This window comes from Falco rusticolus, chromosome 5 (genome assembly GCF_015220075.1).
Source record: "Falco rusticolus isolate bFalRus1 chromosome 5, bFalRus1.pri, whole genome shotgun sequence".
NCBI classification, from domain to species: Eukaryota; Metazoa; Chordata; class Aves; order Falconiformes; family Falconidae; genus Falco; species Falco rusticolus.
This window is the reverse complement of record NC_051191.1, coordinates 19,052,093-19,071,542: the sequence shown is the minus strand read 5'-3', so window position 1 is coordinate 19,071,542 and position 19,450 is coordinate 19,052,093. Positions and strand designations below refer to the sequence as shown.

The 19,450-nt window shown below is 36.5% G+C and overlaps 1 protein-coding gene across 3 annotated transcripts in view; it reads left to right on the top strand.

Moving 5' to 3' along the window:
- Positions 1 to 19,450, top strand: part of HGF (hepatocyte growth factor) — a 60,802-nt gene that overhangs the window by 2,722 nt on the left and 38,630 nt on the right. For all 3 annotated transcript variants that reach the window (XM_037389466.1, XM_037389465.1, XM_037389467.1), the window contains exons 2-4: positions 9,605 to 9,770; positions 14,493 to 14,605; positions 15,205 to 15,319. In XM_037389466.1, coding sequence (XP_037245363.1) covers positions 9,605 to 9,770; positions 14,493 to 14,605; positions 15,205 to 15,319 — 394 coding nt within the window. The remainder of the gene's footprint in view (positions 1 to 9,604; positions 9,771 to 14,492; positions 14,606 to 15,204; positions 15,320 to 19,450) is intronic.

Below are 19,450 nucleotides of genomic sequence, written 5' to 3'. Positions count from 1 at the left end.
GTTGAAAACATAATTTAAAAACAGGAAAAACCCAAGCCTTTTGCTAATGTATGTTCATACTCCTATTACTGCTCTGTCAAAGATGATTTGAAATGTACATAATAATGAATGTTGTTTCTTCCGTTAATGGATCTTTTAGGTTTGGAATCCCATGCCCTAAGTTCTGTGTGAAGACAATGTCCTGTGCAACTGAGGTTGCTGACTAATACATTTGGGTTATATTAATGGGTAAAGAATAAGGAGGGTAAAGAAAACACTGAGAAATTTTAATGTCAGCAAGCTGTCTACACTATCAAGTTCTGAGTTTCTTTTTAACATATAAAAGATGAAATGGTGATTGGCAAAAGATAAATGTGCAATGTTCCTATAGACTACTTGCCTGGTTATTATCAATATCCTATAAGTCTCTGTCACGTGCATGAAGAAATTAATCTGTAGCTAAAAACTCTATCAGGGAAGTTATTTCCCTGTTTCAGATACTTTTATTATTCAGTATTCTTACGCAGTATGTATTTAATAATGTTAATGTAGCCAAACTAAAAATTACTTTTTAACCAAAGGAAAAAGTATATCAAAATATTGCAAAAGAGTGAATGTTAAAGATGTATTTAAGTTAAATATGTATTTGTCTGTGAAGACACTGTCAGCCAAATTGTTTATCCAAATTTCTCAACACTTTCTGTAGTTTGGATTATCTGAAGCAGTTGCTAATGAAGATGTGGGAGTTGCACTTAGTTCCTATAAATAACAATAGCTTAAAAAAAAATAATCCCATAGCCATAATCGATGTATGAATGTTGCGTATTCCTGTGGTCTGCATAGCTAAGTATATTTTAAAAATTTAATGTGATTTATACTTTCCCATCCCATCTGTAGATAATCATTATACTATATACTGTCAACAAATCGAAATGATACTCTGCCTATTGGAAGACTGTATTCCTTCTGTTTAATGGAATCCTTTTGGTGCTCAGTGCCAGGGACTGCTTGTTTTGCTCTCCCATGTAATACAGCACTTACTCTGCTTAACAGATTTTCTGTTTCTATTAATGCCATTTTCATAAGCCACATAGCAGGAAAATATAGAGTTGAAAGACACGAGATTAAAATGTTGCATAAAATTCTGGAAAATTGTGCACTGAAGTCAAGGAAAGGAAAGCCTCTTATTGGAGAAGCTCATCTGTCATTATTGTAATACTTCAACTGAGGCCAGGGTTGGAAGGGAAATGTGCAGTCTCCCTCAGAGGGTGTAATATCTCCCCTTTGGATCTTTATGCTGAACATTACTTTGCCACCTAAGCATTTCAAACTTTTCCAAGATCTGAAAGCAGGATGACTGGGCCTCTAGATGGGTAAAAGCTTGATGAGGAGAGGAGAGTGTTGCCCTGAACGTTTTGCAATTACTTGTACTGGTGGAGTGTTAGAATTTCACTTTCTCCCCATTGGCACTGAGGTGGGGTTGAAGGGCAGTAGAAGGCAGCATGGAGGTGAGAAGGGACTGATCATAGAGGTGAGAAAAGATTGATCTCCATGCTTGCTTGGGAAACATGAATAGTAGGAGAACTGGAATCATGTAAGCAATGTTTGTTCCTTGCAGTGGGGAAGTATGGCAACCACAAAGAACTGCGAAGGGGTGAGGACATCCTTGCTGTTACCCCATCTTTTTCCTGTAGGTTTTTTTGGCAGTGTACTTAAAGGGTAGTGCAGCTGTTCCTGAACATGGTTAGTACCTACACGTAAAGCAGCACTACAGCAAAACAGAGCTGGGAACATGCTCCAGATTAGTCAGATGTGTTGGCAAAATCTAGCTGCAGTTTTCTTTCAATGGCTTGTGGGCCTCCACCCATGTGTTGTCTGATGAGCCCGGCCATGCCTGGCAGTCCTCAGTGCTGCTGACCCAGCTGGGGACTGGCTGCTCCCTCTGTCTCCCCTCAGCTCCAGCTCTTATGACTCCTGGCCTTGGCCAGCAGCACTGGTTTTATGTATACAACATGCAGCAAGGCTCTCATCACTCCTCACAGGGCTGGTTTGCTGCCCTCAGCAGTCCATCACTTTTTTTTTGCCCAAATCCCTGCCCTGCCTGCTTGTGCTTTTCTCTTTCTCTCACTGCATGCCCAGGCACCCTCAGCGGTGGCTGAGACCCTGTTGCAAAAGGAGTGTACAACGTGCTGGGTGCCTCGGAGGAGACACCAAGTGCTTGTAAAGGTTGTGGAACGCCATGTAAAATGGTGGGGATTTAATTCTTTTGCAAAATGCATTAAAAGGGAAAATCCTCTCAGTAATTTAGCCAGGGGTTAGATACAGCAAGTCAGAGTACAAACTACAGAACATTTGTTTCTGCCAATGGGTCCCAGCATCCTGCAGAGCAGATAACCTTGTCTTGGAAGAAAAAGAGCTGTCTTTTGCATCTACCATCCAATTTTAGAATACACTATCAGCTGTTAGCATTATCCTTAGCTTGTTGAGCTTTCATGCTGACTATAGGAGAGGGTTACAGAGGTAGGACTTAGCATAAACATGAAGCTGAGTTCCAAGAAACATGGCAGTTTTTGCAGCTGCTAATAAAGGGTGTGTGTGCATGTGGTCTGTGTGTGTGCATGGTAACATGCAATGTAAGGCTAATAAGAAATACCATTTTGCATTTCATGAATCTACTCAACAACTGGAATGAAAGACAATGTAAAAATAAGGAAAAAATATCTCAGTATTATATATCTACAGTTCAAGCTACTTTCTAAAATTGATATTTTTTTTTTTTTTCCATGATGGCTCTTTTGACAAGGAAATAAATTTCAGAAGTTAAAATAGTCACATCATCATCTGGATACCTTTCTGAGAAACTGTAATTGTGACAGACTAGGGATGCCTCCTTGTACAACTGGTTTTATTTTGGTAACTTTCCACCTATACAGCTGACTGCAGTATTTATGGGTATGGTTGGTAAACTTCTTTCACGCCAAATTATTGTCTTACATAAATAACCACATTAAACTTAATCTGGCATCAAAGTCTATTCAGTCTACAAAGTTATTTACTTGGGCACATTTCAGAATTGCTTCAGTTTCTCCTTATGCTGGTCTTCTCTTCTTCCTTTTTTTCTTTTTTCTTCCAAATGAGAAGTCATTTGGAAAAGGTATTAACCTTTTTGCATTCTAGCCAGGAATCTGTGCATTTCTGATACTGAAACAGGCATAAAGAGAAGTCAAAGTAAATGAAAGTAAGTTAAAAATAAGTTAGAAGTGCTGAGCATTATTTTTTTTATCAAAGTGACTTTGTTAGGACTTGCTTTAAGAGAGAAAGTTGCCTTTAATGTATTTGTTAAAAAAGTGCTTCCTAACTGTTCTCATAGATAACAATACTTTGATGACCCTATTAATGATTTTAGTATCAACATGCACCTTTAACATCTTTGCTTTTACTACTGTCACCATACTGTTAATTACTATTTAATAAGCATGTGGTGTCTGAAACCATTTAGTAACAACTATTTTCACCATCTGGTCAAGTTTTGTTGGTTTTGGTTTTGTTTGGTTTTTTTTTTCTTTTTTCCCTTAATGAAGCCAGTATATTTATATTGTCATAGTATATTGGATATTGGACCAATATGCAATTTATTCTTGATGTTTATATCCTTTGAAAAACACTGTCTTAGAAATACATTATTGAAATATAGTAAAGTATCCCTTGAACCACATTTTATAGACAAGTTAAACACCTCACTGCATTTACATACTGTTTTTCAGTCTAAATATGCTGAAAACTGTTGCTTTATTTCAAACCCCACTCATTGATTTTTCTTCTTACACAAGCTTTGCCAAATGCAATTCTATGCCTATAGTTAAACATACTTTATTTTTTGTTTTCATATTAAATTGTCATTATTTATACTGAGATAAGCATTCAGCTGTGATATCTCTTCTAAAAAGTGTTGTCTGACACTATGATAATCCATGGTTTTGCATATTTTTGCTTTGTGCATTTTATTGAGATCTAACATTTGCTTGTTTCTTTTTTTTTTTCCATTCAGATACATACTTATGAATACATTTTCTTGGGTGTTACTATGTAATTTTTGTTGAGTATGGTGTTCCCTGATAAAATGTTTGCTATGTTTATTGTGTTGAGCTGTGCTTTCCTACATTTATTTCACATATATTTAGGGTTAGGGTGGGGGTTTTTTTCCACTTTTTTTTTTTTTTCTTGAAGGTCTTTCATATGATGGTAGATTTCTGATTCCCCGCCCCCTAAGTTTTAAATCACATCACATGAAATTCAGCTTTCATATTTTGTTGTAACACAACTATTTCAATCTCTAATTAGTGCATCTGTTAATTGCTTAAGATCAAGGGACTTCATTACAAACATGTTGCAAAATATTAAGCAGAGATGTAAAATGCCAATAGATACTAAAGAAAGGGACTATGTCTCTTTTATATTTCTCAAATAATTGAGTCACTTTTTATGACCCTTTTTCTTCATGGGAATATATTTTGAATCTTCAGCTTCTCTGACCTTCCTACAGTGTGTGGACAATTCCCCCTTTTTTAATTTTTTTTCCCAATGCCATCTTATTTTGTATTCCGTTCTCTATTTTGAAGGACAGCAGTTGATTCCTGCAGTTCTCTGACAGCATCTGCCAGCCTAGGGAATATAAGTATCTTCATTTTCTTGATTTATTTTTTTTTCCCAAAGATTTAGTTTATCTCTGACATCTGACAGACATAATGAACAGTGGTGCTGTTAGGTGACTGTTCATATTCTTTTCAAAACTGAAAATTATAAAAGGTCTTTTTTCCGTCCATGGTATGAAGACCTGTACCCAACTTACTTACATCGGTAAATATGATAATAGATTAAAAAAGTATCATTACCACACACAGTTGAAAATCTAGCATAAGAAAATAAATAACTCCCTAGTAAAAAGCTGAAGTTCTGCAAGTGTAAACAAACAGAATAAGGAAATAAAACCTGATACCAAACCATTGAGATTTCATTAAGAAGTTTTATTTAACCATAAACCTTTAATTTGAATGTATTTTCTTCTCTTTTGGAAAATTTGGTCTTGAGTTTTATGATGTTTGTTCTGTATAATAAAGTGGGATGTAAAATTAGAAAGAAATGAAAGGAATGTGGCTTCTCACATTATCACAAGACTTCACGATGTGTTCCTTTAAGAAAGCACTAACTATTGCATAGACTAGAATGAAACTTGGAAACTCTGGAAGCTGACATGCCGAACGCATCGTAATTCCTATTTAATAAAAGCTTTCAAGAGTCTATGGCAGGTTCATAGAAGTAGTGATTTTTCTAGGGGAGACAGCCAGCATGCTCTGCTTGTACTCTATAAGACTGTAACTCCGAAGCCTAAATATACATCTGTATTAGAAAAAGCTGGGCTGGCAGAGGAAGGATAAAGGGGTTACCAGTGAGGTATATAGAGCCAGATAATGTAATTGTAAAATCTTGCTGTAGACAATACAAGCATTGTTTTGATCTCATTATAACGGACAAAGGTGATCTTTAGGCCTGTTGATGTCCTGTATGCTATTTTGATTACCAAAGCAATGATATCATATTGGTTATATTAGTTTTTTACTGCTAAACAGATAATGAAAACCCAAATATTTGTTATGGTCAGACTAAAATCTGAGTGTTCGGAACTTGCATAGGTATTTGAACTCTAAGTGTCCTGAAATTAGGCTTATACTGAATTTCTTGACTCATATAGCTCAATATCAGACCTATTGTTTTCTGCAAGGTGCAACTTTTTTATTTAGATATAGAACGTAATCAGGTAGTTTCAGGACTGAGTGGTGTGGTGGTGTGGGAGTCCAAAGCCCTTTTTGGTGGGGAACACAGGGCCAGAAGAGAAAAGGAAGTTATTTTGCTGCCATTTTCCCATTAGCCTGATGATTAGAAAATAGCTAGTGAGCAGGGCATCAAAATGCAAACACTTCTGCGAATTCAACCTATTTATTTTGTTAATTAAGGAAGTGTCTTAATTTCTATGATATTGAATATTGTGGTGTCCATTACTCTCAGTACTTGGTGTTTTACTTGTTCCATTTTGTATAAATATAATTAAAATTACAGTTAAGTATGTTCTGGAATACAGGTACTGCAACCTCATAGTGAGTTTTCTCACTAAAATGCTGTAGAAAAAAAAAATTTGTTTATCTCTGATTATGGATTTGACATGGACTGGAACTGCTCCAAGAAAAGGTGTTGGAAATCTCCCCCAGACACTCTATAGTTTGAGCAGTCTCAGTTCATGGTTCACGTCTGAGAAGATTGTACAGACACCTTATACAAAACAGGTACCAAGGGAACCCAAAGTTGAGTTCTTGTAGCTCCCAGGTAAATATCTTTCACTGTGAGGAACGTTTCTTCAGTAAATATTTGCATTTTACGAAAATGGAAGAGCTGCAGCAGGGAGACTGTGGAAATCCCAAATGAGATTATGGAGTAGTTTTCCAGTGCTGCATCCTTCTAGAGCAAATGTGGGCGTTCCCATTTCATTGAGCACTGGCTGAGCTATTTTTTCTCTTCAATCAAGGTTGCTATCATGTTCAGAAATATAAAGAGGCATCACCCACATCTTCTTGAGGCATTTTTTAAGACAACTGAAGAAATATTTTTAGTTAGTCGTTGTTTGTGTTGAAGAAACAAAATGTTGATTCATGTTAGACTGTATTCTTTCGTGTTTTAATCAGCTGCTATTATTTTCCAATCTAAGTGGAATGTCAGACTTCCTTAGTAATATGATATTCAACTACAAGAAACATCAGAGGACATGGCCCACAAGATAACCAAAATCCTGACTGATCAAAGTTTAGGAAACCAAACGGAATGGCAATCACAAGTTAGGAACATTAGTTATAGCACATTGCATGATAATGTTTAATGTAGAACTTTTCTAGGGCACTATTTGATTTAAGATTTTAATAATAAACCCACCTAATCTGAAGTTAAAAGGCTCAATTATTTTTAATTATTTTGTTGTTAGAGTTGTAAAAGTAATGTTTTGCATTATTCTGATGATTCTAACAGTCACACCATGGATGCATTTGGCCCTTTGCCTTTTGGATTATAGGCAAGTTGTAGAATGTTGTTTGAAAGCTAAAGTAAATCAGGCTGTTATGAATTGCAAAATGCAAGATCAAACCCATAATCCTCTTTGGACAACTGCTAGGAAAAGAAGAAAAAATAAAACAGAACTCTGAACTCAGGCAGAACAGAATTTATTGATTTTTTTAATCATATTCTTGCATGTTAGCTGGTGAGTCTAAGAAACGCTTATCATCCCGAATTAGGATAATGACACTTATCAGTAGATGGGAAATGTTATCATCAGGAACTGAAAAAAAAATACTTTCATATTTCCGTACAGATTCTTACCTCCATTTGACATAAAAGTCTTGGGTGAGACAACATAGAACTAACAAATATGTCTTGTAAGATAATAGATTGAGAAATTTACTATAAAAGCTTTATAGAAGACTTGTTATTCTGTGGTTGTCTTAAAAAGCAGATGCAATCCCACTTGCAGCACTTTGGCACTATCACAGATACAGCAAAAAATGAAGCAGCTTCAGTGTAGGTGCAACAGTTTCCAGCAACAGAGTGCTGATACTTTAGGCAAGAGCATCCTAACAACATTTCCCTAAACATAATGATTCATTGTGGGTGCATGTGCACTGCACAAATACATTACTGAAAATGCTTAAGAGAGCTGATATGAGTCCCTAACACAGCACCAAAACTATTAATGTTTGATCTTTTTACCAACAGTTTCTTCATATAATAACAATATGGATTTGGATGTAAATAAAACCTTTTTTTCTGAAAACATTTGTAGTTGGAATTAAAATCGTGAACTTTTAAGTGCAGAGGAATAGCATAGTTCACCTTCAGCAGTTCAAGAAGAGTAGGATGGCGTGAAAATTATTTTATAGGGACATTGCAGCAGAGATATTCTACTCCTTTGATTTTCTTTTTTTTTTTTTTTAAGACTGAAGCTTGATGAAATCTAATTTAAATGTCTTTGGTGTATTTTTAGGTGTCTTAGGGATAACTCACCACTGAGAGGTGTGATTTAGCTGAATCCAGTGGAAATGTCAGCTCACTCAGTGATCAGGATGGAAGTTCTGCAAAGGGAACCCTCTTTGGCGTTACGATATGTGGAGTTGTCAGTAACTCCTTCAGAGCCTAAATGATTGCAATTTACAGAAATATTCTGAGCTCTGCACAGAGTGCGCTGAGCAAAAATTTACTGACCTAAGTGCGCTCTGCACTTGCATGAGATATTATCTATTCAGGATAACAGAGCATTAGGTTGAGGTTTCATATGTTTTAAACACTCTGGCAAAATTTAATAAATTGATCTTGTGCATTCATGTTCTATAATTTCAGATTTTGTAAAGAAAAATGAAAAGACAGCTCTGAAAACAGTTATATGTAAAGAAGTTATGAAAAATACTATTACTTCATAAATTAAGGAGGGGTTTGTTTACGTAACCTTACCTGGATTAAAAAAAAAAAATAAATTAAAAAAAAAATCATCCAGGATCATTGAGTAAAACAGGAAAAATAGATCCAAAGGGCAATTTGTCCTCCCTGTGTTACTCATCTGTCAGAGTAGGGAGAATCACTCTCCAGATGTATTCATCTGTCTTCACTGATGATGGAGCAGCCTACATTTGCAGACTGGTTTCTATGGAACAAAAATAAAATTGTGCATATATATTGGGCAAAATTGTGGGGGTTTCTTGCAAAAATCAAAGACTTTTTCTCTTTCACTTTAGCCAAGCATCTCTAGCCAATCTTCCCTGTTCCATTTTATATCTGTTCCTCTGGGCCTTTCCATAGTCAAGGAAACCAGATCAGTGCATTCTTTTTTGCAGAAATCTTTGCAACAGTGCAGACTGTTCCATGTACAGCCTCTGCCTGCCCTTGTCATCTTTTCTGAGGGTTAACAACTCTAATTTGGTCGCACTTAAACTGGACATAACACTCACACTGAGTCCTCACTGGAGCAGAGGGAGGAGAAATGATTATTTTGTGTCACTTCCAGGCTCCACTTCTTTTCACAATTCCTGATAAAAAGTTTACTGTTTTAAGAACAGTTTATCACAGATAGCGATTCTCTATATCTTTTCCTTCTGATTGTAACTCCACTTTGTCCATCCAAAAAAGACCTTTGTTCTAGATTTTATTCACATTTTTAATGGAAATATTTAAAAGATCTCAAGTTATTATCAGGTCTATTTTGGGGGTTCAAAAAAAATTTTACAAAAGATGAAAAACTTTCCTCTTACCCTTTTCCAGCATTCTGCAAGGCTTTATTTGAAAATAGTATTCCGGTAATCCCTATCATTCCTATCTTGAAGAATGGAGACAGCAAATAAAAAATAACCAATACTTCTTCAGTATCTGCTTATACCTTATTTTTGGGAATTTCTTTATGCTTTAGGTACTGATATTCCTATAATTCCTGATAAATGTTATTCATATCTAATGCCACCTTTAATCTCAGTGCTCTTCTTTACAGTGGGTTTTTGCTCTTTTTTTTTTTTTTTTTTTTTCTTCTTTGCTTCTTTCTTAGAGGGTAAAGGAAGAAGGAGAAATCCTCTTCATGACTTCAAAAAAACAGGAGAGTTGATGCTCATTAAAGTAAACAAAACACTGGAAGTAAAAACCAAGCTGTTAAATACCACTGAGCAATGTGCCAAGAGATGCAGCAGGAACAAAGGCCTTTCGTTCACTTGCAAGTAAGTTATCTACCTCTATTATTTTTATCATTTTTTCCTAGTAGAACCTCTATAGCACTATTTGACCAAAGATGTCTCTGTAATTGTCATCAGTGGTAGCTTGTACTGAGGAGAACCTAAAGCCTGTGCTTTTTTATTTCCATGATCTTGTTCTAACTGTCCAGAGAGTGTCAGTCTTTTCTGAAGCTTTATCTGAGTTGTTCTGTCTTGTTAGCTTGTCAGTGTGTAACCTTTTCCATAACATGGCTGAAAAAATGTACTCATGTTAAGATGTGGCTGACTTGTGCTGCACCATAGTGTTCGGTGAACATTTCTGAGATTTTTATGTCTCTTATAAAATGGTTATTGTCATACATCACAGCTGCAGTATTTCAGCATCACTTCAGACCATATTCTGTCTTCATTCTTTGCACATTACTCTTGCTGAAATCAATGGGAACTTCACACATGGAGCACAGATACACGCACTGCTGAAGTTCACTGGCAAGTACTATGATCTGATACAATGAAATCAAACCTTCTGGGCTGCACAGTCATTACAAGTATATGATAGCTATTCTTCAGCATCTGCTGTCTCTTAGAAACACATCATTGCTTGTCTGCCTTGTACATATTCTCTACTATTTTTTGGAACAAATCACTATTATTTTTCCCATGTATTGGGCTTAAATTATTCCCCTGGCCTCTCTTAGTCTAGACCATTAGCAATAAATGAAAGGACACGAACACAGGAGAATCTTGGAAAGAATGGGTGACTTCTGTACTGGTGAGTACTGGGCTAAAGCTGAGCCTGATCTTGAAATGTGAGTTTTGACAGTTGCTACAAATGGAAGCTAGACCAGATATGATAACAAAAGCTCTTCCTCTGCAGAAAAGGTCCTTGACTGTAATTTAATCCTTCTTTAAGCCTTTAATTCTAGTGTTGCAAGATCTAGTTTTGTATCATTTTGTACTTTGACTATTTATATATGTAAACAATAAGCAGAGTTTACTTATTTCTGTTAGAAAATATTTTCCAGGCACTAATATTTTTCACATGGTGCAAGCCACTCATTTTCCTATTGGCAGAGCTTCCACTGGTAGCATTGCCAAGTGGATCAGGTTGTATTCAATACAGCAAGAGATCCTTGAGTTCTGATGGTCAGCAGCAAGAAATATTATAAAACTAGAATTCACAGTATAAAACAATTCTGAATGATGCTAAGCAAACAATAATTCTGTATTCCAATATCTGCTTAGGCAAATTGTCTCAAGCTAGTTGTAGCTGCCTGGATGGTATATTTTGTGTTCTGAAAATAAAAAAAAATAAGTTAATATATTTGTTGATTCTATTTTACATGACTAATAACCTAGAATCTCTGAGTTTTTAAAGCTTTCTCACCTGTGAAGACCTTTTTTGCTATTGGGACAGTGTCTGATGGATTCGTTAAGGGGCAAATACTCCCTGCCATAATCAGTCAATAAAGCAACTTAAAGGAGCCATGAGGGACTTTGAGAACACAGCTTGGAAGAGTCACAGACAGCAGAATTGCAGTCAGTCATGTGATTATTTGGCACTGAAGATAAAAAAATAAATTAGAAATCTGGCTACTCATGCTCTGAATTTCCAATTTTTCCTGACAAAGTTTTAGCAAGGAGGGCTAGTAAGAGAGGTGTAGGTGATTAGGTCTTGCCTGTGCTACCACTATGCTGCAGAGCAAGAGGGATTTCTCTATCTGGGAACATTCTTGTGGTTTCCCATTTGGCCCCAGATGGGTCCTGTTGTAGTGTGCATAGTTCTTTGAGGCCACTGTAAACACATATTTGACATGTGTTCCCTTTTAAAGGAACCAGTGATTAGTAATGTTTCCCTTTTATTCCTAGGATCCCCAGTCTTTAATTTCATTCCAGGATATGTTTACTACAAGGTGAAATCTGTTGCTATCACAAAGTAAAACCAATTAGTTTACTGGTTGCTGTGGGGGCATTCTAAAATAAGAAGAAAAGTAATGCAAAATGGCATTTTAAGTACTTTAAATATAAGACTTGGATTTTCCTTTGGTTATTGATGTTTTCATGGCTCAACTCAGATACTCCAAATCCATGCAGTAGTTCTCCACCACTTGTGTCACAGCACTGATGTCTTGTTTTCTGGATGCAATCTCATTTTTTTTAGCATTAAGGTCAAATAAAATAGAAACGCTTCGTAACATAATTGTGACAGTAGCACTGGGAACAGTGACACCTAGGTCTGTGCCCTGTGAGGCACACAAGTAAGAAGAGGGTTGGGCTTCTTTTGTGCCAGAAAGTGGTAAAGTAGCAGATGCCAGGCATTACAGACTTATAAAGGATCGGCCACACCTTACTTTCTGGGCAGGAGGGGTGGAAATAATATTAAGACCACTTTTGACATGATATTTTTTGTATCACTTGCAAGTAAACTTTGGTAATCATTAATCCTTGCTGTTTTTAACTCTGACACCTTTCTGTTGGAGCTAATACATATCACTTCTCAGAATGGACTTTTCCTCTTTTCCTTTGCTGTCATGCTTGCACAGATCTTGATCATTTCCTACTTAGTTACAAGATCATTATCTAGACTTGTTTTTTCTTCATAACACTATTCCTAAAATCTCCCATCAAAGTACTGCTTAGATTCACTTGCCTTGTCTTTTTGACCTCATAACCCTCTGTGCATCTTTTTCTGGCTTCCCTTTCAGCTTCATTAACCTGCTGCTAAGTTGTTCTTATTCCTTTGTTTCACCACCATATGCAGTCCATTACTCAGTTTTCCTTCAGTCATCCTTGCAGCTTTCCCCCCTACATTTCTTATGGATGAGAAAAAGGTAATATAATTACAATTTTATTGGCTATGCAGATGACATTTGCAGACATGTCACTGCCTTACCTAAAAAGCTGTACCTGTTTTTTCCTTTGTTATCTGCTTAATTTCTAGAGTGTCTTTGTATGCAGACAGAAAGGGATTCCAGTACAGACCACAGGACTTTCAGAAAATCTACTGATTATCTCAGTACAAAGAGCAACAACAAAAATTGTTGTGATCGGCAGTATCAGTAGAAGAAAGTCCAAGGATTTTCTTAACTGTGTTGACTTTGGAAGTGTAAAAACCCTCCGGATTTGGGTCCAAGAAAAGGTTATTAGAAACTTTTATGTGCAGAAGTGGCTGAAGCCAAACTGGAAAGAAACCAAAAGGCAACTGAAAGGCAAAAACTGAAAGAAATGTTTGTAAACAGTGCATTCTGCATTACCACTTTAGGAGGGAGGAGAGGAAAAGAGAATGTAATTGGAAAGGCAGGAAAGGTCAAGGATATTTTTGTGAAGATGGAGTTAGAGGCACTTGGATACACTCAAATTTGAGAACCAGCCAGGAGAGAACAGAAGGCTGAACAAGGGCAGAAGGATGAAGGTTAGCAGGTTGGAAACATTTGGAGTCAACAGAGTAGAGAGAGCAGTTGGATGAAAAATCTGTTTGGTGATGGAAACGATAATGAAGAGGATGTTTTAAAGAGAGGAGTGGGGAGGTTGGATAGCATCTTGTAGTATCTTTAACTGAAGCCAGCAAGATCTCACACAGAAAAGCTTGTATGGTGAATTAAAGGAAGATCAAAGAGTTTTGACTTGAGGCATTTAGCACGCCCGAATATGGCACAACCAAAGCATGGATGAAGTGTAGGAAATCTGTATGTATTTTGGGTAATATCAACTAGCGCTAAAATGCCTTCTAAGGTAGAATAAAATATTTCAGAAGGCTTGGGATGACTGACAGAAAGGTAGACTTGGTGGTGGGTTGGAGAAAGTAATATTATGTCAGTGATTTGGTTCTAATGAGAAAATAAGGAGGGGAAAGGATTTTTAAGGGGTTTTTTGTTTGTTTGTTTGTTTGTTTGTTTGGGGGGGGGGTGTTGTTTGTTTGTTTTTTAATTGGAATAACTGTTCCACCTACCTGGACAGTCAACTGTGTTTTTAAAATACTTTAAAATATTTTACCTACACTTAAGGAATTTCCTTTCAAAATGGTGTTGGGAGAAAAAGGTTTGCACATTTCATTTAAAATATTGAAAAAAAGTAATTTTATTTATCTATTTGTTTTTCTTGTCCCCTCAAATCCACTCAATCCAAGCACACATTGTACACTGTCCTTGAAAGCAGTTAAAAACCAGAGAAAAAAAGAAACCAAAAGCAAAGCAAGGACAAGCTGTAGGTACGCTATCATAGTTTAGATTATTCATAAAAATAATCTTGTTTTTAAACAGCTCTGTTGCTCTAGACAAGAAACAAGACACCTTGTGCTTGAATTTTCCTTAAGCCATCAGTGTGAGATACTTAACTATTTCAGGCACATACTGTAAGCCCAGCAAAGATGTTTCAGAGTCTTCCTTCCCCCCTCCCCCCCCCCCCCCCCCCCGAAAGCAGCACAACTGGAGACACAAATGGTGTCTCAGTCACATTTATCTCAGTTTTAAAATAAAGATCTCTAATGACAAGGGAACTCTTAGATTAGTGTGAACAACCAAGTTGGTATTTAATGTAATGGCCACATCAATTTAATTTCTTTGTTTCTTTGTTCTTGTCAGCACAGTTGTGGGTTTAAATAGTAATTTGGACTGTTTCTCTGACTTTCCTAGTAAAAATAAATCTGATGTCATTGCATGGTCCTTGGCAGGCCATGTGTCATTATTATAAACCACACAGATTTTTTTCTCATCCAGATTTTCTTTGCAGGGCCTTTGCGTATGACAGAGTTACAAAACGGTGCCATTGGTTATCCTTCAACAGCTTGACAAATGGTGTGAGAAAGAAGCAAGACCATGCGTTTGATCTGTATGAAAAGAAGGGTAACTGATTTATTTACTGATTATTTTTTTTCCAGCTATGGAGGGGGAAAAAAAGGCTGAGGCCAGTCAGTGACTTTTTTGGCTTTAGGAGCATCCTGGGCATGGGATGGTTTTATGCATTTGGAAAGCTGTATCCTACAATTTTATTTACAAATATCCTGGTTTTGGTGTCATGCAAGTTTGTCTGCATATTTACTCTTACTCAGTTTTCCAGCCTAGATCTTTGCTTGCCACCTTATGTCCTAGTCAGAGTCGCTACTTCAGTTTACTACATAAAAGCTCAGTTTTATGATTTACTGTTATTGACTTAATATTGTTGTTAATTACCTCATTAATGAGTGGGGGACTTAAGTCCTCAGATATGGACTTTTGGTCAATCAGACACCTTGGAAATATTTTCAGTAGCTTTCGTTGGGAAGTTAGTGATCAGTATTTTGAAAAAAAGACAAGAATGTACATGGGCAATTAAACAGTATTTTGAATAATGAAGTATTTAAAGGCTATCAAAAATATATTATTTTAATGTGAAAACTGATGATGAGCTCAAATTTTAAATGCATTAACAAACCCCCTAATTTTCTTCCCTTTTATTTCAATAGACTATGTCAGGAATTGTATCATTGGAAAAGGAGCAGACTACAAAGGAACGATATCTGTTACCAAAAGTGGTATCCAGTGTCAAGCCTGGAATTCAATGATCCCCCATGAGCACAGGTAAGAGTTCAGGAGCAGAGACAATGGGAATAGTGTCCAGACAGCTTCCATAAAGCATGGTTTGACTTATTAGCAGAAAAAGAATTTATGAGAAAACTGACTTTAGACAACAAAATCTCTTAGGTATATTCTTGCCTGTCCCCCAGAGATGCCATTCTCCAGAGCCCAGAAAATCCTCACCTTCTTGGGCTTTCTCCAAAGAAGTCCCTTCTAATGCCAGCCTGTGTCTTTGAATCTCTTTCTTTCCTGTGTCAGCTTTTTTAGCTGCTTATATCCTTTTGATCTCTTAGCTACTGACAGAAATAAAACATCTGTGGAACTGCAGCCAGGGGTCTGGAAGGTTATCACTGTTTTCCAATATGACTCCCAGGAAATGGGTAATTTAAAAAAATGCATTATTAGGAAGGGAGGGATATTAGCGGTATTAGCCCATCTATTTGATCAGCATATACTTATTGTTACTACATTTTGCATAGTCAGTATTAATTCTCTGTTATTTGCAGAATATGTTAAACACTATAAAACACTTAGACTAGGCAACAAATATATGGGCAGTAATGAACAGATTATTGAAACCCTTTCTTTTCAGATCATGCAAGCAATAAATAAAGTCTGATGCAGTAGGTATGAGACTTTTGAGTTTAAGACCAGATGTAGTGAGGAACTGAGGCCATATCTACACCTTGAGAGTAGACTTAGTTCAAATATATCGGCTAAGGAAAAAGAGAAGAAAGCAAAAAGCTGAAGCTGGTGAGATTAATGGTAAAACCAGATTCAACCACAGCAAACATTACTGGAAACTAGCAAAAGGACTATGAAGTATTGGTCTATAACTCTTTGAACATTTTTCTTTGAACGTTTTTGTATTGGCTTTCACCATTTAGATCATAAAGCCTTAAGAGCCAAAACCCTCACCCATAAGCTCCCTATCCACGTTGCTGTCTTTTGCTCTGGACTCCCAGCATCAGCACTTTTTTTAGGAGGAGTCAAGCTGGAGATTGCTAGTGAGGAGCTGGGCTGTGGATTGCTTAGTCCTGTCCTGACTAAATCTATCCAGTGTGCAAGATGATATCTTGGAACAACATTAAAAGGCAAAGGACACTTGGGTTCTCTCCTCTTATGATGTGTTAGAAAGCTGAGCCTCAGGCTTGGACTTGACTAGACTTGGCTGCTTATAATATAGATGGTAGTGTGTTTGTTTTTCAGTGTGGGACCAGACTTCTACTTAATTGTGAACATAAGATAAATACCATCAGCTTCCACAGCAATGACCTCTTGAGGCTCAACACCTGGAAGTATACAATCCTCATCTTCTAGAAGTGAAAGAACTCTCAATAATAACAGCCTAAGCAAGAATGAGCATTTATTCTATATGATATACCTATGACTTTATATATTTAAAGAAAGAAAAGTGTCTGGATAGTATATATTATCACTAAATTGCATTTTAATATACAACATACACAATTTTATCTAATACATTTGGACAGCCACTCTTCTATGATGAATTTTATGAGAATGACTTTTCTCCTGCCTTGTGCAATAAGTTTAATTTTTAAAAGGTCACTGGATAAATGAGGTGGCTGCATGCTAATTTTGTTTTTCAACATCAGAAAATATGATTTCATCATCAGAGACATGAGAGAGATGGGAAGAAGCAGACAGTAGTGGTGTGTTTGGAACTTATTAGTATGAAAGGCTTAGATTTTTAGGTCAGTTTTTCTCAACATCTGATTATCACAAAGTGACATTGAAAAATAAATCCCTTTTTCATATACTATACTGACTTCTCATTATCTTTCTAGAAAGAAATGAAATAACTTCAGACTTTAAACTGGTACTTGTACTTAAAAAAATATATTTGTATTTATTTGTATTTCAGTAGAACCTGGAGACTCCCAGCTGAAATCAGGGTTCCATTATTTCTGTCTCCATCCCTTCCATCCCAGTAGAGATTACAAGACTGTCTTCACCCACCCCACCCCCAAGAGTTTTTTTTATCTGAATGGATAAAGCCAATGCAAAAAGGATTCAAAGAGAAATGGTCAAAGAGTAGATTGGTACTGCAGAGGCTTTTGCTAGTTTCCATGATACTTGCTGTGGTTGAATCTGTTTTTATCCTTACTCTTACTGGCTTTAGTTTTTGGCTTTTTTCTTTTTTTCCCTTACCTAATACAGTTGAACTAAATTGGCACACAGTTTTAGGTGTGGCTCTGTCTTCCATTTCTGGGTGGGTCTTTACTGCAGGTATGTCTTCACTCCCTCAAGAATGTTGCTTCAGTACTTGGTGAAGCCATTTGTATATCTGACTCATCTTGAGTTTTTAATGCTGTTCATTTAGACTTTTTTTTTCTTTTAATGTTCTGACAGCATATCTGACATAATTTCAAATGCCTTTTCCCTATATTTTCTAATGTCCAGTAAGATTTTCCAGCAGGAAAATTAAATAGAATATTTTAAAGTGCACTGACATATGAGATTAACGCATATGCAGGTTGCAGTGTCCCATCAGAAAAGTTTGCCTAGGGCTGTCTTTAGCTAAAAAAAATCTGAAAGATTTATATTACAAGACTACAGAGGAAAAACAGAAGCAACAATTTTATAGGCAGCAGTAATGACATAAAAATTATTCTCTTCAAGCACTGAAAATAAGAAAAGCACTTTTAAGTAATGCTTCCACATTGCATTGACTAGAACCACAATGTGATTAACAGAGGTATTTTCCACTTCAGTTAGTTCAAAGATTTCATTAATGGGAATAAAACATGATTAAAGTGTCACAAAATTATTTTTGTTTCTTTCTCTTTCTTTCCCTCTCTGTTTTAATTTTTATTTATTAATTTGTAACATACAATTTGCCAAGGACAGCAGGAACCATACATTTCTCTTCTGCTTTTGTATATAAATTAAATCAGTGTCTGTGTATAAAGACTGTCCCAAGTGCTTTGTTTAGTTTCCTAAGTTGCAAGTTTCTGCAGTCTTCTAAAAGAAGTTAGGTGAAATTTTATTCCTGTTTTCCCCCATCTAGAATACAGATACAGCTGAGTCCCCTTGGTGATTAAAAAAAAAAAAAACCCAACACACCAAACCAAAATGAAATAAACAAACAAACAAACAAGACACCACTACCCCAAACAAACACCCAAAATAAAGTATTAGGCATTTTCAGATTAAAAGGTGCACTTTATCTGTGATATTTCCACTAGAATTTAAATATGCTGCAGCAAAAGACCCAAAACAAATCTTAGCTCAAAAATTAAATGTAATTTTTTAAGTTGAATTATAGGTATTATGTTATCCTCTATGTATTTTGCCCAACTTTTCAATTAAAAAAAAAAAAATCCTCATGGAATTGAGCATAACTCTGAATTTAATGTGTTTTTTAACCACGGAGATTTAGCTGCTGTTTAAGCATCACTGCAGTGAAACTGGCAGTGAAGTGCCACTGGGTTTGTCTGCAATGTGCAGCCTGAGTGTGGTCATGAGCTCTAGCAGTGCCATTGAAAAGACCAGCTCTGGGGTTGGGCTCCTTAGTATGTTAGCTATTCTCTAGTTTGTGGGGAAAAATAACTAGTATCAGTTTTATCTATAAATATGTGTATATATATACACACACATGCCTACATATATCTCTGGATTTTTTCTAGAGGTAAGCACATAATTTTACAGACAGCTAAGAATACAAACCTTTGACCCTGGACAGTTTAAGTCAGCTAGGCTGCTGTTAAATGACTTGACTTGTACAATTACAGTGATGAGTGGATCTATAAGTAGCAAACCCCAAGGTGGCAACAGTGGGGCTTGTGGCAGAACATAAAGCAAGACAGCTCAAGTGGGATCTGGAGAAATTCCTGATGCTGAAATGCAAAGCAGTCTGTGTTTCTGGGTGGTGAAAGCCTCTTGGCTGTGGTGTGTCACACCTCTGGGTCATGCTCACATGCTCCTGATGCCCAGTTGTGGCTGCTGCCTCACCAGTGACTGGAAGAGGTTTCTCTGCTTGTGGGCTTTAGGTTGAAGGTGCACACTAATCCCAGCCAGGCCTGCTATATGTGCACAGCATGCATAGGAAAGGCAGGTCTGACATGGCTATGGACCCAATGAATTTTCCCCCTATGCACCCAATAAATTTTT